We start from the raw sequence: 26,597 nt of genomic DNA, 5'->3' as shown, positions 1-26,597 counted from the left end.
ATAAATATAATTTAAATTGAGATAAAGTATTTTTTATTTTAAATCATAAGAAAGAGGGAGGTAAAAAAGTTGCCAATTATATATATATATATATATATACTTACAAAAGAAATTCAAATTAATAATTTGTACTTACCAAGATGAGCCATATAGTTAAAAAGCTATATAAAAGAAAAGTCAAAGAAATCAATAAACCACAATTAATACGTTTGAACAGAAAATTATTAAATTTTAAAAGTTATTTTTAAAATTTAGATTTAATATATGCAAATAATATTAAATTTTAAAAGTTTTGAATAACTAAATAATTTTTTAAATATATATATATTTTATAAATATCTTAAAATTAAAAAATATATTACGTGTTATTATAAAGAGAAGATATAGGAATTTTTTTATGTGTACAAAAAAAAAGATATTCACATAAGCGTTTACATCAGCATAACTTATTTGATAATAGTGTATCTTGTAATATATAATATATATGATATGATTTTTAAATATATATTTTTGATAAATACCTTAAAATTTAAAAAATATTTTGTGTCATTATAAAAAAAAATTATAGGGATTTTCTTATGTGTACAAAAGAGAAGGTATCCACATAGTGTTTATATTAGTATAATTATCTGATAATCATAATATAATATATATGATTGTTTTATATTATAATTTTTTATATTTTCAAATTAATATTCATTATAACAAGTTTAAAAATATTTTGTATGATTTTTTTTTAATTTATTTAAAATATAATCTTTTAATTTTAATATATTAGTTTTATTTTATAATTCAAATATTTTTATTAATTTATACTATAAAACTAGTTTATTATCAATAAACATATTTTTAATTTAATAATTGAATTATATTTATTATGAACTAAATAAAATATTACTAATATTATATATATAAATTATTGTCTTTAAATAATATTGAAATCATAGCTATCAAAACTATATTGGATATTAAATCGTTCAAAGTTTTAGGTTACTGGGTTAATAGTTCAACCATAAAGTCAATCAGATCAATTGTCAATTCAGTAAAAGATATTATAGAAAATTTAAATATTCTAAAAATTCAAAATTTAAACTTTTAATTCAAGCTATAGTTTAATAATTCAACCATAAAATTCTAAATTTTAAGGTATATCATAAACTGCAATTTTTAAAATATAAAATTTATAAAACAATTAATTACTAGTTAAAAATAAAATTACTTAACATTTTATTAAAATAGTATTTTATATTTTAATAGTTAGAAATAATATTTATATTTTAATAAATATAATAAATAATAACTAAAAAATAATTATTATTTATATTTATTAAAATATAAATATTATTTAATATATAATAATTAATCTTTAAGTAATAAAAAGAAATATCTATATAAAATTTTAATAAGAAGAAAATACTTATATTTATATGAAAATTAGTAAAAAGAAATTAAAATCATTTTTATATTTTTTATATGAATGTATTTTTTTATTAATTTTACATATATACATTTTCTTTTATAAATTATTTTTGATCATGGTCAAATAATTAATCATTTTTATTAACATTTTATTTTTTATTAATTTTATATATTATTAATTTTATAATTATTTTTAATTATGGTATCAATTAATAAAATTTTGTGTTAAATCATTTTTTTAAATTGTTTATTTTTACACATGTGTAAGTTTTTTTATAATGTTATTATTCACATGTCTCAAAATATATCAACATATTGTTAATATAAGGATATAAGGGCTTTGATAGTAGAAAATAAGAGTTGAATGATTTATTTAGATGAAAATAATAGTATAAGGACTTAATTAGATTATTTTGAATACTTGAACGATTTTTTTTTTATTTTACCTAGATTTATTAAATAATATTGAATCAATCCAATTAAAAAAATATTTAATTTATTAATTTATTATGTAAACTGTAAGTTTATAATAGCTTAAAGTGATTTAATTATAAAAGTGATTTAATTATAAAACTAGACCAATTTTAATACCAATTCAACTTATTAAACTAATGATTCGATCCGATTCTGATAATTATGATTGAAATCATTAATCTTAAACAAAAAAAAATTCTCGATTGATTACAATTGTTTCTTCCAACTTAATAGATATAAAGATAGAAATAGATTAATAGACAAAGAGATAGAGATAAATAGACTAGACATGGAGAGAGAGATCTCTATTTCTATAACTATTAATCTATATATCTAGCTCTATGTCTACTAGTCTACTCTATCCTTATTTCTATATTTACCAAGTTGGAATAAATAATTATAGTCAACAAAAAAATTTCTTTTGTTTAAAAATGAACTTTTATAGTTATTATAATGTCCATGTTTGTTTTGGTACTTCTCTGTCTCAATGTCTAGTCTACCTCTATCTCTATGTCTACTCGTCTACTTTATCCCTATCTCTATATCTATTAAGTTGGAACAAACAAGTATAGTCAACCGAGAATTTTCCTTTGTTTAAGAATTAACTTGTAAAGTTATTACAACGTGCATGTTTATTTTGGTACTTTTAAATAAAGTAATAATTAATTTTTAATAATATCAAATATAATAAATTTTAATTACTAAAATTTAATAATTTTTAATTAAATAAAGTGATTCAAAATCATGAGCGATAAAATCATTTCAATAATAAAATTATTTTAATAATTAAATTATTATAATAATTTAAAAAATGATATCAAATATTATCTTAAAGTATAATAAAACAAAAAACTTTTGATCTCTTTTAATTTCGTTTGTAGTTAAAAAATTGTATTATCAATGTATAAAAATAAACTATTATTATATACAAAATTTAGTTTGTTATCCATATGATGCATAGATTAATTTCACTTATTTAATCGTGTTTAAATATATAAGTTAATAATACTTAATTAACATATCTAATTTATTTATAAAATACATATATCAGTTAGGTTATAACATACCTTTAAAAGTGAGCTAATTATTAAAGGAGGTAAATGTTAATTAAAAATATCAAACATTAAAATTAAAAATAAAATTATAATAGTTGTAATAATAATAGTCTTGGTTGAGAAAAAAACAAAATAGAACATGATAAGGTCTTTTGCTATTGCTAGCCTTTTTGCTAGCTTTATTTCCTTTAGAAAATTGATAAAATTTATTTTGTCTGAGAAAAATAGTAATTATTATATACTCTTTCTTTTTTGCATTTTCAATGCCCAATTTTTATTTAATATAATACAAACATGTTAAATAAAAATATAAAAATTTCATTTGTCCAAAGAGAATAAAAAATTGTATAATTCATGACTTATCAAATGTGTAACACTTGACCAAGAATATCCACAATTTTAAGATCAATACAGTAGAAAAAAAATTCTAAATATGAATTCAATTTGGTTAAAAAAAGCAATAAAGAGATGGTGCCAATTATAACCTAACTAAAGGGCATATTAATGAAGACATTTGATTTGCTAAAACCATAAGAAGAGTTTTGAGAATTGTAGATTGATATATGATTGCTTTGCCTAAAAATAGAAAATACCTCATAAAGCTGTGACCTATTTTAATGAAAAATTATAGTTTTTTATAATTTTTTATTAAAAAAGAAGATTATTAATAAATCATAAGTGATAATACAAATTAGATTTTTTTAATTTTAAATTAATAAATGTTTGTAATTTGTTAATAAATCATAAGTGACGATGAGATAAAAAAAGATTTATCTAATTTTAATTTAATAAATTCTTGTGAATTTAAATTGAAAGAAAATATTTATTTTAAATTATGAAGAAAATGAGGCAAAATACTTACGAATATTACCATTGCAATAACAACATCAAATAAGGAAAAAAGTTTTGATCGTGTACCTCCTTTATCGATAATTCAACTCGCACTTTATTATTTTAGAGACTCTTTTACTATTCTTGGAGTGCTTTTTCTAAAGGTCATTTTCTTGCTAACATTTCTTCATTTTCTTCTTGCATTTCTTTTTTTCAACTTCTCTAAAGATTTTAAGGATAAGTTTTGTTGACAATTTACATATACTTTTCAAGAATAATAGTGGTGTAAGATCAAATAAAAAACCAGAAATTAAATTACAAAAAATGCATTGACATACATTTATTAAATTGTAATATTGATCAAAATGTTAATGTGTGCTAATAAAAGAAAGAATTGAATAAAAAATAATATGCATGTTGTGGGATTATTAGATGTGGAGTTTGACATACCTTTATTAAATTGTGATATTGATCAAATGCTGTAAAATAATTGAATAAACAATTATATCGAAAGATAAAATTAAATTATAAAAAAATATTGACATGCTTTAACTAAATTGAGATCTTGATGAAAACCTTGAAAAAATTGAAAATTGTTAGAAAATGTGTGCAAAAAAGGAAAAAATGAATTAAAAAAAAAATGCATGTTGTGAAATTATTAGAATTGGAATTCATATAAATCATATTTTACCTGCACTTGAAAGCAATGTCAATCATAAATTAAAAGCGCTAAACAACAATGATTATCTCTTTAAAATTAAAGTTCTAAATTAATTGAAATCTCTATTTGCACGAATGAAAGGAAGAACTGAATAAGAAATTCTAATGATAAGTTGATAATGTCACAATCTCTTATACGAAGATAGATTATGTAATTTTAAATTAAGATATAAATATAATTTAAATTGAGATAAAATATTTTTTATTTTAAAAGAAAAGTAAAAGAAATCAATAAATCACGCATAACATGTTTGAACAGAAAATTATTAAAATTTAAAAGTTATATTTGAATTTTAGATTTAATATATGTAGATAAGATTGAATTTTAAAAGTTTTGAATAGCTAAATAATTTTTTAAATATATATTTTTGATAAATACCTTAGAATTAGAAAATATATTATGTGCTATTATAAAGAGAAATTATAAGGATTTTCTTATGTGTACAAAAGAGAAGGTATCCATATAGGTGTTTAATTTTTCATTAAAAAGAGAAAATTATTAATAAATGATAAGATAAAATAGCTTTGTTTAATTTTGAATTAATAAATGTGTGTAATTTGTTAATAAATCATAAGTGATGATAAGATAAAAAAAAGATATATTTTATTTTAATTTAATAGATTCTTGTGATTTTAAATTGAAAGAAAATATTTATTTTAAATTATGAAGAAAGTGAGGCAAAAATACTTACTAACAGTACCATTGCAATAACAATATCAAATAAGGAAAAATACGTTTTGATTGTGTACCTCCTCTATCTTTAATTCAACTCCCCTCTTTATTATTTAGAGGCTCTCTTACTTTTCTTGGAGTGCTTTTTTTCTAAGCGTCATTTGGTCGCTAACATTTCTTCATTTTCTTTCTGCATGTGTTTTTTTTCAACTTCTCTAGAGATTTTAAAGATAAGTTTTATTGACTATTCACATGTACTTTTCAAGAAAAATGGTGGCGTAAGATCAAACAAAAGAAGAGAAAAATGAGACCTGATACAATGCATCACGAAAAGTTGTGAATTTATGTATATTTGTAGAGTTTAAAAGATTGCATATTTTTCTTGAATTTATAATATAAAAAATTTAAATTAAATTATAAAAAATGCACTGACATACCTTTATTAAATTATAATATTGATCAAAATGTTGTAAACAAAAAGAAGAAGAAGAATTGAATAAACAACAATGGTGGAAGATAAAATTAAATCATAAAATGTATTGAAATGCCTTGAGTAAACTGAGTGGTGATAAAAGTAAATGCAGTTGCTTAATAATTTGAACGTAATGAATTTATACAGGAGAAAAAAAAAATCAAAGACGTAATTACACACTCAAGCTAAAATTGTTTTTGCATATAATTAACTGATAAATGTCAACACTCGAGGGCTGGAAAAGCATTACCTTTTGATTAATGTTTGGTGCTATAAAAAGCCAGGAGATTTGGCCAAGCTTTTCATGCTCAAAGTTCAATAATCTAAAATGAAGCCACCTAGCCTTTCAATGTCTCTACTTCTCTTTGCTCTCCTGTCATTTCCATGGGCAATTTTGTCACATAGTCAGGGGATCAACTTCCTCCAATGCCTAGCTCCAATCTCTGGTGTCATTTACACCCAAAATAACTCTTCATTTTCATCTGTATTGGAGTTTCCGTATGCCAACTTAAGGTATTCTACACCAACTACCCCAAAACCTTTAGCCATTGTTACACCGACCCTTGTCTCTCACATCCAAGCAACCGTTAATTGTTCAAGGAAACATGGCATCCAGATTAGAATTCGAAGTGGTGGTCATGACTACGAGGGCCTTTCTTATGTTTCCCAAGTTCCATTTGTCATGATTGATATGATTAATCTTCGATCAATCAATATTGATGTAGAAAACAAGGCTGCGTGGGTTCAAGCTGGTGCAACTATAGGTGAATTGTATTATAAAATTGCAGAAAAAAGTAGAACTCTTGCCTTCCCTTCTGGTGTTTGCCCTACTGTGGCTGTTGGTGGCCATTTCAGTGGAGGAGGTTATGGCATGTTGATGCGCAAGTTTGGCATTGCAGCTGATCACATAATTGATGCACAGTTAGTTGATGTTAATGGAAGAATTCTTGATCGAAATTCCATGGGTGAAGATTTGTTTTGGGCTATCAGAGGAGGTGGAGGAGCTAGTTTTGGAGTGATTTTGGCATGGAAAGTTGAGTTGGTTTCTGTTCCACCAACCGTGACTGTGTTTAGAATAACAAAAACTTTGGAAGAGAATGCAACAAAGCTTGTTCATAGGTGGCAATACGTGGCGCCTAAGGTTCACGAAGATTTGTTTCTCAGAATCTTTTTCAGGGATACAAATTCAACCCAACCAGGAAAAAGAACAATCCGAGCTATTTTCACTACCTTGTTTCTTGGTACAACTGATCAGCTGCTTACATTGATGCAACAAAGCTTTCCAGAGCTTGGACTAGTCAAGGAAGATTGCATCGAAATGAGTTGGATTGAAACAATCATCTACTTCGCAGAAATCCCAAATGATTCCCCACTTGACGCCATGCTTAACAGGAGATTATATCCTGACGCATTCTTCAAAGGAAAATCAGACTATGTAAAGGAACCTATACCTGAAACTGCATTAGAAGGGTTATGGAAAAGGTTTCTTGAAGAGAAACCAGGGGCGATGGAAATTATCTTCAGCCCTTATGGAGGGAAAATGGATGAGATTCCAGAGTCTGAGATTCCCTATCCTCACAGAATCGGGAACATATACAGCATTCATTACAATGTATCGTGGAGAAAGGAAGATAATTTGGAAGCTCCAAAGCATATTAATTGGCTAAGAAGGCTTTACAGTTACATGGCACCCTATGTCTCAAAACATCCAAGGGCAGCTTACATGAACTATAGGGATCTTGACCTTGGAATTAATAACAAAGGAATTTACACCAGTTACAAACAAGCAAGCGTGTGGGGTCTTAAATATTTCAAGAATAACTTCGACAGGTTGGTTCGAATAAAGACGAAGGTCGATCCACAAAATTTTTTCAGACATGAACAGAGTATTCCTTCTGTTTTACGTGAATAAAAAGAGAGATGATAAATGTTCATTTGTAATAAGTGAGAATATCCTCACTATTTTATGACTTTATGAAATAAAAATGTGCATCCGAATTTCAGTGTGTGATGTAATACTCTGCTCAAAAGTAAGATTTCGAGTCCTTTTTCAAATTATAATAAATAAATAAATATGTTTGATATTTTTAAAATAAATGCATTTTTTAGATTATAATCCATATTTCGTATTAAATCATGCACGAATGACCCGTTAAAATAAATATTGGACCGACGCAATTTACACACCTGGGCCGATGGGTGTAGCCCGTTTGACACCTCCGTTATAAAACTGTAACTATAATAAAAAAAAGGGCTTATGGGTTAACCCAAATAAGAAAACGGGTGGGTTATTAGACCCATGTAATGGATGTGTTCCTACAAAAACAGAGACCTTTAGGTTTTTAGGAGGGTTTAAAGGCGGCTACCTCCACCAACACTTTTCCCTTGCCATTTCATTCTCTTCTAGATCTCATCCCATTCTTACTTCTCAAATCTTTTGTTTCATTCATTTTTCCCCTAAAAAATTTCCCACTTTTTCATTTGTTTCGTATGTTTTCTTAGAAAAAAAGAAAAGGAAAAGTCCTAGAGAAAGATTTTCTTTTGCCTTGCCCAACATTGTATCTTTCAGCTTTGAATTGGAGTCATTTATTAAATACAAACACAACATAGTTCAAGCATGTGGAGACGCTTAGTTAAGCAAGCTTCCAATAGACAAAAGTTTAAATTTGTCCCTGAATCATATACTTCCTCGCTTTCTTCATGTTCTTCTACAGGATTTTGTCAGGATTCAGTTTTTATCAATAAATTCAGTCCTTCCATGGCCAAAAGAAATGGCTTTTGTGGGTGCCCAGTTCTGGATTTTCGCGAAAATGGTGTCTTCTCTTTGCAAAAGCATGGTTTGGGCAGATCCAGTTTGTCTCAATCAGGTAACTCTTTAAGTTTTTCTGGGAAATTTTGGAATTTGAAAGGGTATGCAAGTACTGCTGAGGCTATTATTTCTACTGAAGAGGACCTTTCGGGGTCAGAAGAAATCCATGAATTAATGGGAGCAATGATCAGAGAAGAGAAGAAAGAGTCCTTTTCAAAGCAACCAAGGACGATGGTAGGAGGAATGGGGGTAGCAAAGTACTATACGTTAAGGAGGAGGCAAATAAAGATCGAGACCGAGGCATGGGAAGCGGCAGCTAAAGAGTACCAAGAATTACTAGCAGATATGTGTGAGCAAAAACTTGCTCCGAATTTGCCTTATATTAAATCATTGTTTCTTGGTTGGTTTGAGCCTTTGAGAGATTCTATTGCTGCTGAGCAAGAGTTGTGCAAGGAAAATTTCAAGATAAGTCATGCTGCTTATTTTAGCGAGTTGTCAGCGGATATGATGGCGGTAGTTACCATGCACAAATTAATGGGGTTGTTGATGACTAGTAGTGGTGGAATTGGGGGTATTAGGGTCGTCCATGCTGCTTGCCAGATTGGTGAAGCCATTGAACATGAGGTGAGGACGTTATAAATTCTTCCAGTTGTAAATTTTTCTTTTTATTGGGTTGGCTGCATTAGGTTCAGTAAATTTGTTTGTGTGATTTTGATATATATGTCCATCCGTGGTGGACAAATTTAAGAAAACTATGAGCCTTTGTTAAAGCTTTTCAGTTGATGACATGATTGATAACATTATTGCTGGAGTTTATAGTATTCTATTGTTAAAAATACCCGTATGTTAGTGAAGTAGAACTTACTTAAAGATTCGGTATGGTGATTGGTAGGACTATTTCTGAAAGTTAACATGGTAATTTGTGACATTGGAATAGTTTTTGTCTTTTGTAGGACAGTTCACTTTGGAAATGAAGTTGGAGTTAAGATTATTAGTAAAATTCTGTTTTCTGCTTCACATGATAGAATTTGTGAATTTCTGGATGATATAGATTCAGGAAACTTAAGTATGGTGGAAAAACACATCTCTTTGGAGCAATTTGTACTTGGCATTATTTAAGGTTTTTTTGTTAGAGGAATTGTCATTGTCAAAGCACTATAATGTTTTGGGTTGTCTTCAACGGAACATTTTATTGACATTGAGTTTTTTTCCCTTTTTTGCTTAAAGATGCAAGATAGAGCTGTTTATATTAAATTCAAATTATAGATTTGTGCCTTATACCCTGGGAGCATTTTGCTATTTCTTGTTGAGAACTAATTAATGGTTGTTTCTCGGATCAGGCCAGGATACAGAAGTTCTTGGATAAGACACAGAAAAAGAAAACAAAAGATAAAAAACCTGATATTGAATCTGAACCTGTGACCAATGAACAAGAGAAACCGGACAAAGACCAGGAAAAGCTGAGGAAAAAGGTGACTCAATTGATGAAAAAGCAAAAGGTGCATCAGGTGAGAGAAATAGTGAAGGAGCAGGATACTACAAAGCCATGGGGTCAGGAGGCACAAGTTAAGGTGTGTGATTTTTGCAATTGTAAAAATCTGTTCTGGTTTTGGTCGGTTCATAATGTTGTATCATGGTGTTGCCCATTGTAGGTTGGCTGCCGTCTGATTCAGTTATTGATGGAAAAAGCCTACATACAACCACCAGTTGATCAGTTAGGAGATGGCCCACCTGATATTCGCCCTGCATTTATACATGCTCTAAAAACTGTCAGCAAAGATGGAAAGTGGGTAGCTGCATCTATATTTTATTTGTTCTCTCTCTGTCTCTCTCACTTTTGATTTCTTCCTCATTCACTCATAACTCACATCAGAGTATTTATTTTTGTGTTTATCCTTCATCAGCAAAGGCAGTAGGAGATATGGTGTTATTGAATGTGATCCACTAGTTCGCAAAGGACTTGAGAAAACTGTAAGTGGAATAATTAATGGTCTTTAAGACATAGTTCTTAACAAGCATGCCACTCATAAACATTTTCCCCCTTGAATAAATCTCTATTCTTGAAAGTATATGGATGAACTAATCTCTGCTTGTGCAACCAGGCTAGGCACATGGTCATTCCTTATATGCCAATGCTAGTGCCCCCTCAAAACTGGACAGGGTATGTACTCAAGGTTCTATTTTTGTACGGTTTATTTTCCGCTGATTCTATTGATTTCCCCCTATTCATTCAGATATATAGACATCTTAGTTCAAAGTTCTTCCAGCTTATTTAATATCTTCAGATCTCAGCTTGAAACAGCCTTATGTATATATTTCACTTGTTCAGTTCTATTCTCTGGGTTTAGCTCTGATGAATTTTGTGATATTTTGGCAGGTATGACCGAGGTGCATATTTGTTTTTACCATCATATGTCATGCGGACGCATGGAGCAAAACAACAACGCGAAACTGTTAAAAGAACACCAAAGACACAATTAGTGCATGTTTTTGAGGTTTGAAAATCCTTGAGATTTATATTGTTGATCTCTATGTTGTGCACTTTTAAGTGTTGGCAATTCATTCTTTACATTTTCTTCTAACATGAAAACAAAAGCAATAAGTTGTTGTCACTCACCAACTTTATGTAACTGTTTGATATAGCCTCTCTGCATTGTTGCATTGATTCTTTTGTTTCTTGTGCATCAGGCTCTTGACACACTAGGAAATACCAAATGGAGGATAAATAAAAGGGTTCTTGGTGTAGTAGACAGAATATGGGCTAATGGTGGCCGTATCGCAGACTTGGTTGACCGTGAAGATGTGTGTACATACAAAATAAGCAGAATTTGATTTTCTTTTGCTGGTTTATGTTCTTTTTTTATTCATTATATTTCATTTTCTGAAGGAGAGAAAGTCATCATTTTGTTGTGAAGTCTATTTTTTTAGTGCTGCTTGAATATGAAAATCTGCAACACTGTTCTTTCTTATTTTTCAAGTTAATGATCATCCATCACTTTTTATTTTTTAAATTTTAAACAGGTTCCTCTGCCTGAGGAGCCAGACACTGAAGATGAAGCAGAAATTCGGAAATGGAAGTGGAAGGTAAAAGCTGTCAAAAAGGAGAATAATGAAAGGCATTCACAGCGGTGTGATGTTGAACTTAAACTTGCTGTAAGAAGCTGCCTTTATCGGTGACATCTACTTAGGCTTAGTTTAGCATTGCTGTTGTAATTAGCTTTTGCAATCAAAATTTTCTTTTGACCCAACCTCAATGCTAAACAAGAAATATGTTGCTTTTCAATCTAAAAACCTGGTTTGCAAACCCAAACCAAAAAGCTCCTTTTGCTGTGAAAAGTGCTTTTGGAATAGAAAAATAATTATATTATCCTATATTTCTAATATTTTATTATTTTATGCATAGCTTTTTAGACATTTCAATTACTCAATACTTTTTCACAGCAATACTGAACACTTAAAATTTTGAACCACACCTTTAAATGCACTTTTTTCAACTCAAATTTTTTTCTAACCACAACAGCTATGCTAAACTAACCCTTAGTCTGATATCATGTTCTTATGTTGTATATTAACTATTTTCTGTTGGAGATAGGTGGCTCGACAAATGAAGTATGAGGATGGCTTCTACTACCCTCACAACCTTGATTTTCGAGGCCGAGCATACCCTATGCATCCATATCTAAATCATCTCGGCTCTGATCTATGTCGAGGTGTCTTGGAGTTTGCAGAGGGACGCCCCCTTGGGAAGTCAGGCTTACGCTGGCTGAAGATACATTTGGCAAATTTATATGCTGGAGGGGTGGACAAGTTGCCCTATGAGGGTCGAATAGCTTTTACAGAGAATCATTTGGATGATATCTTTGATTCAGCAGACAGATCTCTTGAAGGAAGGCGCTGGTGGTTGAGTGCAGAGGACCCTTTCCAATGCTTGGCAGCATGTATTAATCTCTCTGAAGCAATGCGAAGCTCCACTCCAGAGAATACCATTTCGCATATGCCTGTCCACCAGGTATTTTCCCCCTAGCAAAATTGAACAAGCAGATACATAATTTCTTTTTTATTTGCTAGTTCCTTGGATGATAAGTCAAATGTTTTTGGAAACCAACATACATTCATGCACACACACACACACGTGTGTGTGCCTGCCCACTCTTTGGACTTTGGAGGTATTTTTCTTTTAAGGATGCAATAACCTCCATCTAGGATTTTTTGTGATTGTTATCACTGTGTTGGAAGATGAGACCGTGTTTGCTTCATGCCATTGATTGATACAGGTAGCTACAAGAAATATGTTATATTTTATGTGATTATTTTGCCATTATTGCTGTTTTTTTATGGTTTTGACGATCATTTGATGAACCCTGCTTTGAGTGTCTCATCATATTTCCATTGTCTGAAGCATAATATTGGGTTTTTGTCTTAATCTTCTGCAAGGATGGTTCGTGCAATGGTTTACAACACTATGCTGCCCTGGGAAGGGATAAGGTAATGCACTTCTTTTTGTCATATTTCATACCTATGATTTTATCCAGCTTTACCAAATTTGGATGTCTAAAATTGTTTTTCTTTTACTAAAAACAGAAAGCATTAGCTATTGAGTCATTCCAAATATGCCCTTAACCATATTGTTAATTAGAAGTTAAAGGAAAGATCCATTCAAGATTTAGGGTATGGCTATAGAGGAAAAGGGATTTGAAGGATCTACAGGGTTAGAGGGGAGAAAATGTTCAACTATATCCATACATGTCACATGTTGATTCTTGAATGCGGTTTTTTTGATCACCAGGGTATCTCTTCATTCTCACTCTTTTTATAGAATGGCTTCTTCACTCATAGATAGTGAAAAGTCATTAAATTTTTTTTTATTAATTAGGGTAGTCCGCTTTTATCCCTGGTTACTGAATTTTCAACATGTATTTATAATGAATGAAATATTTATATGATTGACTAAATTTGTTTACATATGCATGAGTAACTTTCTTTTTTCCCTTTGTTATGTTAATTGAGCTGCTTTGGCTTTCAGTTGGGAGCAGCTGCAGTGAATCTTGTTGCAGGAGACAAACCAGCTGACGTCTATTCAGGAATTGCTGCCCGGTAATTATTACTTACTCTCTCTAATTCCCTCCACCACTCATGCAGTGGCAGGAGACTCAACCATTTTGGTTTATATGTAAATGCTAACTAATGGCACTTCAATGGCTGTGGTTAGATCGTTTTTACCATTTTGAATGCTAAGGGCTAAGATCATGATCCTTTAACCTAAATTCCCAAATTTCTGCAACTATTGGCCTCCATAATTCCAAGCAGGTAGACTAGCCTAACTACGTCCTACATCAATATCTCTCTGTGCAGAATGGTTTGGTGCTGGGACATCAAATTGTCCTTAAAATCATTCTATTTGGGAGTTTGGAAATTTTAGCTGAAATGCTGTTGGAAAAGATTCAAAATATAAACTGCAATCCTGATTCTGATAAGAGTGCTTTACACTTTTGTTTTAAACTGTGTTAAATTATCGACATTTGAGTGCAAAGGCAGCTTCTGTTTCTGGCAACTTAGAGGAATGCACATTAATGAATTTGTGTGAGTTTTATCATGGATTCGCAGATCCATATATTTCTGTTAACAGTCTGGTCCAACCAAGTGTATGAGTTGTTCATTTGACTTGATTGGATAAATGTTTTTACCTGGTTTCTTCAGCGCTTCAGAATTTGTATAAAATTGTCTTGGAATGTTGAGTTTACCAAAGATCAATATTCTTTCATTGACCTATATAAATCAATTTGCTATTCTGGTGCAGAGTTCTTGATATTATGAGGCAAGATGCAGAGGAAGATACTGCAGCAAATCCTAATGCGTTACATGCTCGGCTTTTAATCAATCAGGTTCGTTTCATTTCTTTTCTGTTTGTTGAACGAAAGGAGGAGAGAATCTATGAAAAAGTTATAATAAATAGGTGCTGGGAATTCTTCAATAATCTAATTTTTATATTTGGTCAACTGAAATTGGAATGCATATACTTTTGTGGTAAGTTCCTGATGTCAGGAGTTTCATAGCTTTCAATTGTGTGTCTATCTTATTACTGATATTTTACCTTTACTCTTTCGAATCTTTAGGTTGACCGGAAATTAGTGAAGCAGACTGTGATGACCTCTGTGTATGGTGTTACTTATATTGGTGCACGTGACCAGATCAAGAGAAGGTTGAAGGAGCGATGTGTTACTGCAGACGATGCAGAGCTTTTTATTGCATCTTGCTATGCAGCAAGAGTGAGTAATTGTTTTGTGTGTGCATGCATGTATGTGTCACTGTCTGGTTGAGGTTTAACTTGATCATTTTCTTGTATGTTCAGACCACCTTGACTGCCCTGGGAGAGATGTTTCAAGCTGCAAGAAGTATCATGGGTTGGCTTGGTGAATGTGCAAAGGTCTGTCATTTATTGATATATTTTTTTTCTTTTGGTAATTTTGTAATTGTGAATGCTGGTAATCATCGGTTCAGAAGTTAGCAAATGGCTCGTCTATAGACAGATTTATGAATGCATCCCACATGCAAGAAGGCCAGAAAAGTAGGTTAAAGAAAACTAGGAAGAAAAGATTGTGCTTTGAAGTCTTAGGGTTTGGTTTTCATGGTTTTATTTTATGGGGTAACTTGTTTTGGGGATTCAGAAATTTTGTTTGGTTTAGAAGAGCAATTTCATATATTTTAATATATCATGTTTTTGATCATTGGTTTGGCACTTGTATTTCTATACTTAAAACCAAAGTACTTAATGTTCATTGAACTGATACTAAAGTATTTTTAGGGAATGTATGAAAATCTTTATATTGGCTATTGGTGACAGCTTCTGGTGAGATTAATTAAATAATTCAGAATGAAAATCCTCTTTATTTAGACAATATCTAATTTATTTGGTGACACCCTACTAATATGTTTTTATGGCTTCTTTTTCACACGCATATACATATCGTGTTTGGACTTTGGAATTCTGTGACGTGAGAAATTTTTTGTCATACATGTAGCTTTCTGTCTTAATTTCTGTGTGATACACTCCCTTATTGCACAAAGCATGGGCTATGTCTCATAGAATAGTATCTTGATTTTGTATTTTCCAATTTTTTTCTAGCATACTTCTAGATGCTGACAGACTGACTATAAACAGGTTATAGCTTCTGAGAATCAGCCAGTGCGTTGGGTTACTCCACTTGGTCTTCCAGTTGTACAGCCTTACCGGCAATTAGGACGGCATCTTGTAATGCTCTAAGATGTTTAAGGAACTTATCCTCATTTTGTACTGTGCAAAAATGAAAGAAGGCAGTAAAACATTCTGATGCGTTTAATTTGATGCAGATAAGAACTTCCCTTCAGGTGTTGACTCTACAACGAGAAACTGACAAGGTAATTTTCTGTCCTTATGTGTGCCCTTTAAGGTTGCTGAGTATTATTATTTAGCCAACAAAAGGTTGCCAAATATTTTATGATTCTTTCTTCATCTGTTGTTGCATAACAAAAGGTAACTCTTGATTATATGTCCATGGCAAGAAACCATTTTCTTAATCATCAGTTGTTGTGCAATTTTAGGTTGCTCATATTCATATCCCATTTGCAATGTTGCCATGTGTACCTTTCTTTCAAGGTTGGTAAAACTGTGATTGTAGGTCATGGTTAAGCGGCAGAGAACAGCATTTCCCCCAAATTTTGTTCACTCCCTTGATGGCTCCCATATGATGATGACTGCTGTTGCCTGTAAAAAGGCAGGCTTGAATTTTGCAGGTCTGTAATGAAATTTTCATGTGTGATTTTTAGTGCATGCATGCGTTCATATCTTTGTCTATCTGAGGAACTCTAAAGTCAATGCTAATCTTGTCACAGGGGTCCATGATTCATACTGGACGCATGCATGTGATGTTGATGAAATGAACAGGATACTAAGAGAAAAGTTTGTTGAACTCTATGAGGCACCAATACTAGAGAATGTAATGTATCTTTGCCTCTGGATTCTGCATCATAATTTATATTGAGGAGAATGCTTGCTGGGCTTATTTTAGAGCCTTTCCTTGTGAAATGTGTAGTTCTATCTGCCAAATTCAAGTTAAATAATAAAAAAAAAGGGAACCAGTTGAAAGACATTGTCAAACTTCTAAAAATCATTGTGAATATTAGGAACACATTTTTGAAACTAGAAATAGGTGATAGCATTACTTGTTTTCTTTCATGCCTTTTCCTGACGTTTCATTATGATGATGATTTCAAGTAAACACATTCATGGAAAAGGTAATATATATAAATGGCATAGGGATACCCTTACGTTAGGATGGAGTTGAAGATCTGCCAACTGGTTATTCGTATTTGTGTATAGGATATTAAGAGTCTTGTTAATCTAAGTGTCATTATTGGAATCCTCGAATATCTTTGATAGATCGAGGAAAACAAAATTGTCAAACTGAAATATACATTTGTTGCATTTGATGGGTTATGTTTTCTGCTGCTGGTTGCATGATGGTTTCATTTGTGCTTACAGTTGTTGGAAAGCTTTCAGAAGTCCTTCCCTTCACTGAACTTTCCGCCCTTGCCAGAGCGGGGAGACTTTGATCTCAGAGAGGTTCTGGAATCTCCCTATTTCTTCAACTAGCCTGATCCAGATGCCATTGACTGTTTTCTTCATCAAATTCCTCTTATATGTCATCGAGCAACATATAATGGCAATCATATATTCTTTCACCAAGGGCATGAGATTGTGAAGAGGCAAGCTCTTTTAGCAGCACCCTATTAAGGTCAGAAGAGAATAATATCTCAAGAGTAGGGTGCCAACAACAATCATTGCCCCGTGGGTACTTAGTGTACATATGTTATACAAAATAAACAGTTACTTATTGCCCCACGTTTGAAGTTGGGGCGTTGATCCACCATTTATATTAAAGGATTTGAAGAAATAAATGGCGAAGAACAGCTCTAACAGTCTTGAAGCAAGGCAGTTTGGTGTGAGCTGTACACAACTGGTTGAGGAAGCGATCCAGACCATGGAAACTTCAACTAAGCATGTGGATCATCAGTCTTTTAGCAAGCAATCATTAGCAGGCATGGAAGAAGCAGGTGTTTCCATTGTTGGCCTGGCTCACGGAAGTTATTCCAGGGATCCTTTGTGTGTGTTCTTCGTTGTGTATTTCATGTTCATCAGCTGACAGAGTTTCCAAGAAGTGTATAAACTCTGAATGCTTTGCTGTTCCTTGAATTACAACAAAGTTTCTTCTTTTAGTAAAATGATTAAAATTAATTAATTTATTTTTTCCGATTAAAAATTAAAAACTTTCAATATTAATTTTTTTATTAATCAACAAATATTTTTGCAATTTTTTTGCTAACACTTCTTACGTTCTAATCTATTTGTATCTTTTACTTTCAAATAAAAATAAATCAGATGTAGCAGATGTTAAGCAATCAAAATCTAAAGTAAATTGCAATTAGTTACTAAATGTTTTGATTTGTTTATATTTGTAAATATAGTGTTAAATAGTCCGAATTTGAGAATAAAAATATATATAATAATAGCATTGTATGTAAATAATATTACAAATTTTACGAGAAAAATATTTAATGCCTCACACTCTAATTATTTGAATTTAACATTTTCTTTTAACGCTTGAGTAATTTTTTTTTTATAGAATTTAAAAAATTAAAAGGGTTAAAATTTAAATTCATCTGTTAAATATTATTTTTAAAAAATGAATATATTAATTAATTGAGTTAAATTTTGAATTCAACTATTTTAATATATTTCATCTTCAAATAAAATTTAAATTTATCTATTAAATATTATTTTTTAAAAATAATTATACGAATAAACTGGATTAAATTTTAAATTATTTTTTTAGCATATTTCATCTTCAAATAAAATTTACAAATCTTGAATTCATTTATCGTGTGAGGTTTATAGACGTCTTCTCTTGTAGACTATCTCTGTCTCGTAATTAATAATGTTGCGTCGTATGATACTATCTCTTTGCTGTACATTTTGGAAGCATTATTAGATCAACTTATCATGAAAATTGAATTTATATAGCTTTAGAAAGAAAGACTGTTTCCAAAGATGCAATGAAAGCAAAATTTTCAAATATTAGATAAAAACATTTCCCATGAGAAAATATTTAATTCATTTGAGGATAATATAGCCAAAACGAAAAATCATTTGAGGATAAAAAATTATATTTGAAGAAAATGCAAAAGAAGGAAAGAGAGAGAAAAAAAAAAAGAGGAGAGAATGAACAACAAGGAAGAGAACAAGAGTGAATATAGGAGAATGAAAAAAAAAAAAATATTAACAAAATGAGTAAGAAAGAAAAATATTGGAAAAAAAAGATAAGAGAAAGCAAATGAAAATGATAGGATGAAAATATTTTTTAAAAAAGGAGAAATTGGAAAAAGAAAAAAAATTGGATAAAAAAGGAAGAGACACAGTGTACAAGAAAAAAGAAGGCCAAAAAAAAAAAATTGAAAAAAAATGAAAACTAAAGAAAACAAGGAAGAGAAAAATAGAAGAACTTGGGGGTAGAGAAAAAGAAACAATCTTGAAATTAACTAGTAATAGCCTTACTTAAATTTTAAAAAAATTATAAATTCAAATATTTGCTTTTCCTTTGAACTTAATAATCAAAAATAAAATAAAATAAATTTTATATTTTTATCTTACAAAAAATATTTTGTAAACATGAATTTAAATTTTTACGTATATCCCAACAGATCTTCATAATATCTTAATATGAAATAAAAATGATACAAAAAAATCACCAAAACTAAGTTGAAATTAAAAAATTACAATAAAATTTTTATTTTCTTCACCTAAAAATAATTCTATAAGAAAAAAAATTATAAAAGCTTGCATTGACATAAAGGCTGATTTCTTGCCCTTGTCATGTTGATTTAACTAGTTTAATGTTATTGTCTAAACTACAATGATGTTGATCATAATCTATAGTATACTTACTATATGCTTCAAAAAGCAAAGAAGATAAAACTGTCCAACCACTCCTGATTATCTTTTTATTAATGTCAAGTCTAAGGCCAGTCTCATCCCTCTGACCAAGTCTGCAAGCCAAGAGGAAATTGCCCAATATTTTCAATTGGTCAAGATATCAACAAAGAAACGGTCTATGCTAAAATTGGAAACCTCAAAACGGATGAATCTTTATTGGAGGAAAAAAATTATAACGCTATAATTGTTCTACATAGACCTCTTAATTCTGGTAACTATAATTTTTTTTAATGTTCCAACGTTTGATTTAATGATTTGGAATATATTTTTTCTTGCGGATTAATATCCAGAAGCAGTTTCTTAGTACGTCTAGAACTATTAGCATGGATGAGAACTGAAATGAAGCAGATAAAATAAATTTGAGCTGCCTCCAAAGAACAAGGCTATTGGAGGATTTGCTTTTGAAAGAAACCTTCAAAAATATTAAAAGCATGTTCAGTTCTTCAACACCAATGTCTAGTTTTGTTTCCTTTGTCAAACAAAAAGTTTTGTTTTTCATCATATCATGTATATGCATGAAGTACATAGAGATACATACATACATAATTACGCATAGAAGATACATGGAGAGAGTTTTGACTTTGGATGTAAGAAATTAAAATTGGTTACTTTCAGGATGATAACATGATATTCACGTATACATTCATATATATATATATATATATATATTTACTGAACTACCGTGGAGAAGAGACTGATTCAATGAGATACTTTTTTCTTAAAACCTCTTTTACCCCAACTCCAGTCTTCAGGCTCTGCAAGTTTGCTCAACAGTCAATACCAGGAGGATCCTTGGAGGTTGCAGTTCTGGTTTGATGTCGGTATGAGCTTTTCAAAATTTTTCTCTACTTCATGTAAAATTTAATCGTTCATACTCTAAAGCCTCTCTTAAGTTAGAAAACTACCAAATATTACTCAAACTCGCAGAATATATTGAAACAATGGACCGCATCAGCAGCTTAAATTTTGAAGATGTATTTCTACTCTTAGCATGCTAAATCTTTCATGGAATTACTCAAGCTTTTCTTCTTCATTTGAATTTCTCGTTTTTTTTTTTTTTTTTCTAAAGTTCATAAAATAGCTATTCGTACTTTCTTAAGATTTGTTCAATTAAGGTAAATGAAACTACCAAAATGATCAGCTCGCAATGAGCTCCAATTTCAGAATAACAAGAAATGGAAACTAGTTATATCTTGGCTTAGCTTGACCAAGCTTTATTGATTAAACATCCTTTTTTTTTTTTTTTTCTTTTGTCTTTCTTCAGATGGACAACACTTCCTTTTCTAGTCCTATTGAATCCTTGGTGGCAGATATTTCAGCAATCACAGAATCAGTAGAATGTATAGAAGCAGAGCAGGAAAATTTTATTGAAGTGGGATGCTACCTTTATCGAGTTTTTCCAGTCATAATGGAGCTGAAGTACACTGAGAACCCCCCAAAAAATGCAAAAGAGATTCTACAGTCTCTTTCCCAGAATGTCAAGCTGGTAAAAAATCTTGTGGGGAAATGCCATAAAGAGAACCTTCCAGTCACAGATACTAAACTGGGAAGCATCATAGCCCAGCTAGAATGTGTGGTAAAAGAAATAGGTGAATGTTTGTGTTTGATACCTTCTGCAACATTTGGGGGTGAGGAATATGCAGAAACTGCAGTCCGGGCTCTTTCTGATGAAATGCAGGAAGTCCACTTTGAAGTTAAGCAACCCCAAGTACTACAAACCAAAGAGCTAGAACCACAGATGTCTTTTGCATCAGAACAACCTAAAAAATTGCAAATGCCAATCGAAAGTTCTCAAATGCCACAAGAATCAGATCTGTACCCTGTCGATGACCAAGTCTCTGTCTCCACAGAAAGTTCTCAAATTTTGAGCACGCCACACCTAGTTGATTTCCTTAATATTTCAAGTCAGAGAAGCCAATGGCACCGTGAGGACATAAACAAATCCTTGACAACATTGCCACAGGTGGCTCACTATATTGAACCTCTGTACGACACTTTCTTCTGTCCACTAACTAAGCATATTATGAATGATCCAGTTACCATTGAAAGTGGAGTGACCTATGAGAGGAAGGCGATAACGGAGTGGTTCGAAACGTTCAGTCATCTAGAGGATGTAATCTGTCCCACCACAGGGATGAAGCTAACAAGTACAGTTTTAAGCACCAATGTTGCTCTAAAGACCACGATACAGCAATGGAAGGATAGGAATGAGGTTGCAAGGATCAAGGTTGCCCGTTCCGCGTTAACTTTGGCTAGTTCGGAGAGTATGATACTAGAGGCAATAAGAGATCTGCAACATATCTGCAAAAGGAGACGGTATAATAAAGTAAAAGTACTTGGTGTTGGAATTGCGCCATTGCTTATTAAGTTACTTGGATATGAAAACAAAGATGTTAGATGTGGGGCTTTGGAACTATTACGCCAATTGGCTGAAGAAGATGATGAAGGAAAGGTTTGATTCTTATTATTTCCTGATATTTATTTTAAACCCAAAAAAAAAAAAATTACAGCATGATTGTAGAGCTTAACCTGAATATCTGTGATATATCCTTCAGAATGTTGCAAACAGTAATGGATATATATCCAGCCTTCTGATATTAATAGATTTTAGTATGCACTAAAATTTTGAGTTAGCATATGCACTTTTACTGTGAACAAATCATTTAAGAGTTGAGAAACATTTTCCTTGGAGATCATGTGCACTGTTTTATTCATATTTTGTGCAGGAAATGATTGCCAATATAATGGATATATCAACATTAATTAAGTTGCTAACAAGCAGCCACCAGCCAATTCGGCATGCATCATTGCTTTTCTTACTTGAGCTTTCAAGATCTCAAGCTTTGGGTGAAAAAATTGGGTCAGCTGCTGGAGCAATCTTGATGCTGATCAGAGTTAAATACAATCGCCATGTTGATTCCTTTGCTTCAGAAAAAGCAGAAGAAATTTTAAAGAACCTGGAGAGATATCCAGATAACATAAAGCGGATGGCAGAGTATGGATTCTTGGAACCTCTTTTAAATCATCTAACAGAAGGTATGATTGACCTTCTTTCAAACAATAAAATTACAACAGCAGTTAGCTGATAACTACTAATCTCAAGGGAACTATTTCTAAACTATACATTAATAGCAGTTAGATTAACAGAAGGATGGATTCAAGTCTGATAATATAATTCAAACATGTTTCTAAGTCTAATGCAAGTATGCTGATTACAGTTACATGTATAAACAAACAGGTTCCGAGGAGGTGCAGATGGAAATGGCAAGCTACTTGGGGGAAATCATTCTTAGTAATGACAGCAAAACCTATGTGGCTGAGAGGGCTTCTTCTAGTCTCATTAAAATGGTGCATAGTGGAAACACCATTTTCAGAAAGGCAGCATTTAAGGCTCTAGCACAAATCTCATCTTACCATCCAAATGGCAAGATACTTGTAGAAGCTGGTATTGTCCACATTATGGCTGAAGAGATTTTCACTCGTAGGATATATGATGAACCAATGAACTCAAAGAAAGAAGCTGCTGCAATACTTGCAAATATTCTTGAGTCTGGTGTTGAGCATGACAGCATCCAAGTAAATACTCATGGCCACAGGCTAAGCTCAGATTATGTTGTCCAGAACATTATCTACATGCTTAAGAATTCAACTCCAGATGAGTTCACCATCAATCTCATCAGAATTCTCTTATGCCTGACAAAGTCACCCAAGTCAATGGCAACAATTATCTCAGTTGTGAACGAGACTGAAGCAAGCTACACCCTCATTGAACTCATCAATAACCCAAATGAACAACTTGGGGTTGCAGCAATCAAGCTGCTCATTTCCCTTGCACCCCATGTTGCTAACACACTAGCAGAGAGGCTCTGCAAAACCAGGGGGCTACCTGAGAGTTTAATTGAGAGCCCTACTGAAACTAACCATATCACAGAGAAGCATGCAGTTTCTGCAAAATTCCTGGCAAAACTCCCCCAACAGAACCTAACACTCAACCTTGCTCTTCTGAACAAAAATGTTGTCCCCACAATCCTTCGGAAAATCTTTCTATTCCAAATAAGTGGAACAAGAACTAGCAGGCATGCAACTGTTTACTTAGAGGGCCTTGTAGGAATTCTTGTTAGATTCACAACTACACTGTATGAACCACAAATCTTGTCCCTAGCAAGAACTCACAACCTCACGTCAGTGTTCACAGAACTTCTCATGAAGACATCTAGTGATGAAGTTCAAAGACTGTCAGCAACTGGACTGGAGAATCTCTCATTAGAGTCGATAAATCTATCACGGCCACCACAAATTAAGAAAACCAAGTTTATGAAATTGTTCCACCTACCGAAGTTCCTATCTTCCAGTTCATCAAAAAGGAGAAAGATACCAGTACTATGTCCAGTTCATAGAGGTGCTTGTTCTTCAGAAAGCACATTTTGTTTGATAGATGCTAAGTCTGTAGAAAGGTTGTTAGCATGTCTGGATCATGAGAATGGTGAGGTAGTTGAAGCTTCATTGGCGGCTATATGTACTTTGTTGGATGACAAGGTTGATGTGGAAAAGAGTGTGAGCTTGTTGAGTGAAGTAAATGCTATTCAACATATCTTGAATGTAGTGAAAGAGCACAGACAAGAGGGCCTGCGGCATAAATCATTTTGGATGATAGAAAAATTCCTAGTGAAAGGTGGAAATAAGTCAGTTTCAGATATATCACAGGATAGGTTGCTGCCTGCCTCATTGATTAGTGCTTTTCATCATGGGGATGGTAGTACAAGGCAGATGGCTGAGAATATTTTAAGACACTTAAACAGGATGCCAAGTCCATCAACTACTTATTATACCATGTAAAAAGACGCTCGAATTTCACTCCAGTTTTCGGGTCAAAGATATTCCACTGTAAGACCAAGTACGTTCCCATTATTCTAATAGCAGTAATTCTAAGTTGTGATGGAAAGAACAAAATAAAAACTTATTTTATGTTACCATTACCATTTCTTTCTACCCCCAGGAGTTCTTTCTGTGCCTTTGGTTTGACTTTGGAGAAGATTTAAAGTGGTCTCAGGCAGAAGAAAAATGTGGCATGCGGCATTGCCTGCCCCTACGCTGCCTATATTGAGCAGTCGAATCCCATATTTTTTTACACCTTATAAACATACCCTACCAAATTGTCTGCACTACATATGTTATCTTATTTGCTGGCAGAGACGACAGACCTACTTGCTGTAACCAGAGGTCCCCGAAGTACTGATTATCCCTGGGTACATGAACTAAAGAAATCAATAAGGCTTCAGCAGAGAAAAGGTTTTACTTGTTTGTGAATTTTCAAGAGACATTAGCCTCGGCATTGGCCTGCAGGAATTGGCTGGCAGTCTGCTAAATACAGTTGCTGACATAATAAATGTTCTTTTCAACGTCCAAAGCATCTCCACCTTCCCATCATCTTTTATTTTTCAAGTCAATCCCTGTTTTCCCTCAATCTCTGTTGACATCATTTGACCGTCTCCAAGCAATAATTATAGTGCATATCGACTCTCTAGCATTTATTTGCTAGCTTCCATTCTCCCTAACACTATATAACTTTGGTTTATCAGATGATTCCATTAAGCCACTTGACATGCCAGCAACCAAGGAATCTGTAAAAGGATATGGACGTGGCATGGAATGTTGTCAAAGCTGTCTCAACTCTTCATCATTATACTATGCTTTCAGTCGTAAATGACATCCAAAACTGCCAAATTACATGGAGCTTCTTTTCTATTGGTTTAATCTCAATATAAAAGCATCCTTCTAAATTTGGGATTCTAATAAAATAAAACCTTGTTGGATTAGTTCAACTTGAATAAAGAATTAGGATTAAATCAAACCTCTATATCATTGACAATGTGATATCAGAAGCATATTAAAAAGAGAAACGCATTTTACTGATCAAAGATCTATTATAGGTCTCACGGTTGGGCTAACATCATTAACACCCGTTTTTCCTATCCATACTCGAGCACATAGCAGGTGGTTATCATTCTGAATCATTACCTGTTTCAGAAGACAATGGCTTCTTTCTTAATAGAAGATTTTGTCGGTGATGGGGTTCTGAAGGAATTGCTTTCAAAATTATTAGAAGAAGGTTGGGATGATGTCTGAAGGATTTAGAGCAGAGGAAGAACAAACAAAGACAGCAGAAACTAATCTGTCACTTGAAGTAAATTGGCTCATTTGATCATGAGCTTCATTTCATTAATTTATAGGCTTGAAAAATACAAAAGTTGTTGGCCTAACAGCATGGGTCACCATGCACAGACCCATCATTTTACCTAAACTAATCTGCTGCCAGAAAGTTTCAGCAGAAATGCCATACTAACTTGTTTCAACCACTAACACACTAACATGCTTCAGTACTAGCATGTTTCAACCACTAACACTCCTCCTTGGTATTTCTGCTGGAAACACCAAGACCTTTCCTTAATGTTTCAAACCTTGCCTTTGGTAAGGCTTTGGTCAGAATATCTGCAATCTGATCTTCTGACTTGCAATGCACCAGTTTCACTTCATTCTCAGCTTCAACTTCTCTAATAAAGTGATACTTGATCTTAATATGCTTAGTTCTTCCATGAAACACAGGGTTCTTGACCATTGCAACTGCTGACTGATTATCACAAAAAATTTCTGTTGGATCATCTTGCTTTTGACTCAAATCCAACAAAATTTTTCTTAGCCAAATTGCTTGATTAACAGCAGCTGCAGCAGCTATATACTTTGCTTCTGCTGTTGATTGAGCCACTGTTCCTTGTTTCTTTGAATTCCAGCTGAACACATTTAATCCAATGAAAAACACATAGCCTAAAGTGCTTTTCATGTCTTCATGAGAGCCAGCCTAGTCACTGTCTGTGAATCCTACCAATCTTGAACTGTCATTCTTCTTGAACCAAATTCCAAGTTCATTGGTTCCTTTGACATATCTCAACACTCTTTTTGCAGCCTTAAAATGAAACTCACTAGGATTTTGCATGAACCTAGAGAGTAAATTTGCAGCATACATGATGTCTGGCCTGGTTGCTGTCAAATACAATAAGCAACCAACCAAGCTTCTATAAATAGAGCCATCAACTTTGTTAGCTCCATCTTCCTTAACAAGT

The 26,597-nt window shown here is 32.1% G+C and overlaps 2 protein-coding genes and 1 pseudogene across 5 annotated transcripts; all 3 read left to right on the top strand.

Annotated features, from left to right (window-relative positions):
• The first annotated feature begins 5,966 nt into the window (after positions 1-5,966).
• Positions 5,967-7,680, top strand: LOC111317578 (tetrahydroberberine oxidase pseudogene; annotated as a pseudogene). Its single transcript, XR_016334192.1, has one exon. The product of XR_016334192.1 is annotated as a tetrahydroberberine oxidase pseudogene (transcript).
• A 221-nt stretch (positions 7,681-7,901) lies between these two features.
• Positions 7,902-17,732, top strand: LOC111318218 (DNA-directed RNA polymerase 1B, mitochondrial-like). Of its 2 annotated transcripts, XM_022920943.2 has the most exons (19): positions 7,902-9,077; positions 9,794-10,024; positions 10,106-10,239; positions 10,358-10,424; positions 10,556-10,614; positions 10,831-10,948; positions 11,142-11,255; positions 11,475-11,606; positions 12,046-12,462; positions 12,888-12,938; positions 13,477-13,547; positions 14,251-14,335; positions 14,567-14,719; positions 14,803-14,877; positions 15,613-15,702; positions 15,801-15,848; positions 16,109-16,223; positions 16,323-16,426; positions 16,972-17,732. In XM_022920943.2, the coding sequence occupies exons 1-19, from the start codon at positions 8,262-8,264 to the stop codon at positions 17,080-17,082; spliced, it is 2,991 nt and encodes a 996-aa protein (XP_022776678.1). In that variant the 5' UTR covers positions 7,902-8,261; the 3' UTR covers positions 17,083-17,732. The 2 variants fall into 2 exon arrangements, with proteins under 2 accessions (XP_022776678.1, XP_089611642.1); XM_089755516.1 differs by lacking the exons at positions 16,323-16,426; positions 16,972-17,732 and having other exon boundaries at positions 7,971-9,077; positions 16,032-16,163.
• A 2,426-nt stretch (positions 17,733-20,158) lies between these two features.
• On the top strand, positions 20,159-24,468 carry LOC111318216 (putative U-box domain-containing protein 42). Of its 2 annotated transcripts, none has more exons than XM_022920941.2 (4): positions 20,159-20,300; positions 20,744-21,931; positions 22,206-22,515; positions 22,718-24,468. In XM_022920941.2, the coding sequence occupies exons 1-4, from the start codon at positions 20,295-20,297 to the stop codon at positions 24,313-24,315; spliced, it is 3,102 nt and encodes a 1,033-aa protein (XP_022776676.2). In that variant the 5' UTR covers positions 20,159-20,294; the 3' UTR covers positions 24,316-24,468. The 2 variants fall into 2 exon arrangements, with proteins under 2 accessions (XP_022776676.2, XP_022776675.2); XM_022920940.2 differs by lacking the exon at positions 20,159-20,300 and adding an exon at positions 20,351-20,453.
• Positions 24,469-26,597: the final 2,129 nt, after the last annotated feature.

The sequence above is a fragment of the Durio zibethinus genome, chromosome 2 (assembly GCF_047325235.1).
Source record: "Durio zibethinus cultivar Kanyao isolate XHJ-2024 chromosome 2, ASM4732523v1, whole genome shotgun sequence".
Lineage (NCBI taxonomy): Eukaryota > Viridiplantae > Streptophyta > Magnoliopsida > Malvales > Malvaceae > Durio > Durio zibethinus.
The sequence above is the reverse complement of the archived record's forward strand: the minus strand, read 5'-3'. Positions and strand labels throughout refer to the sequence as shown.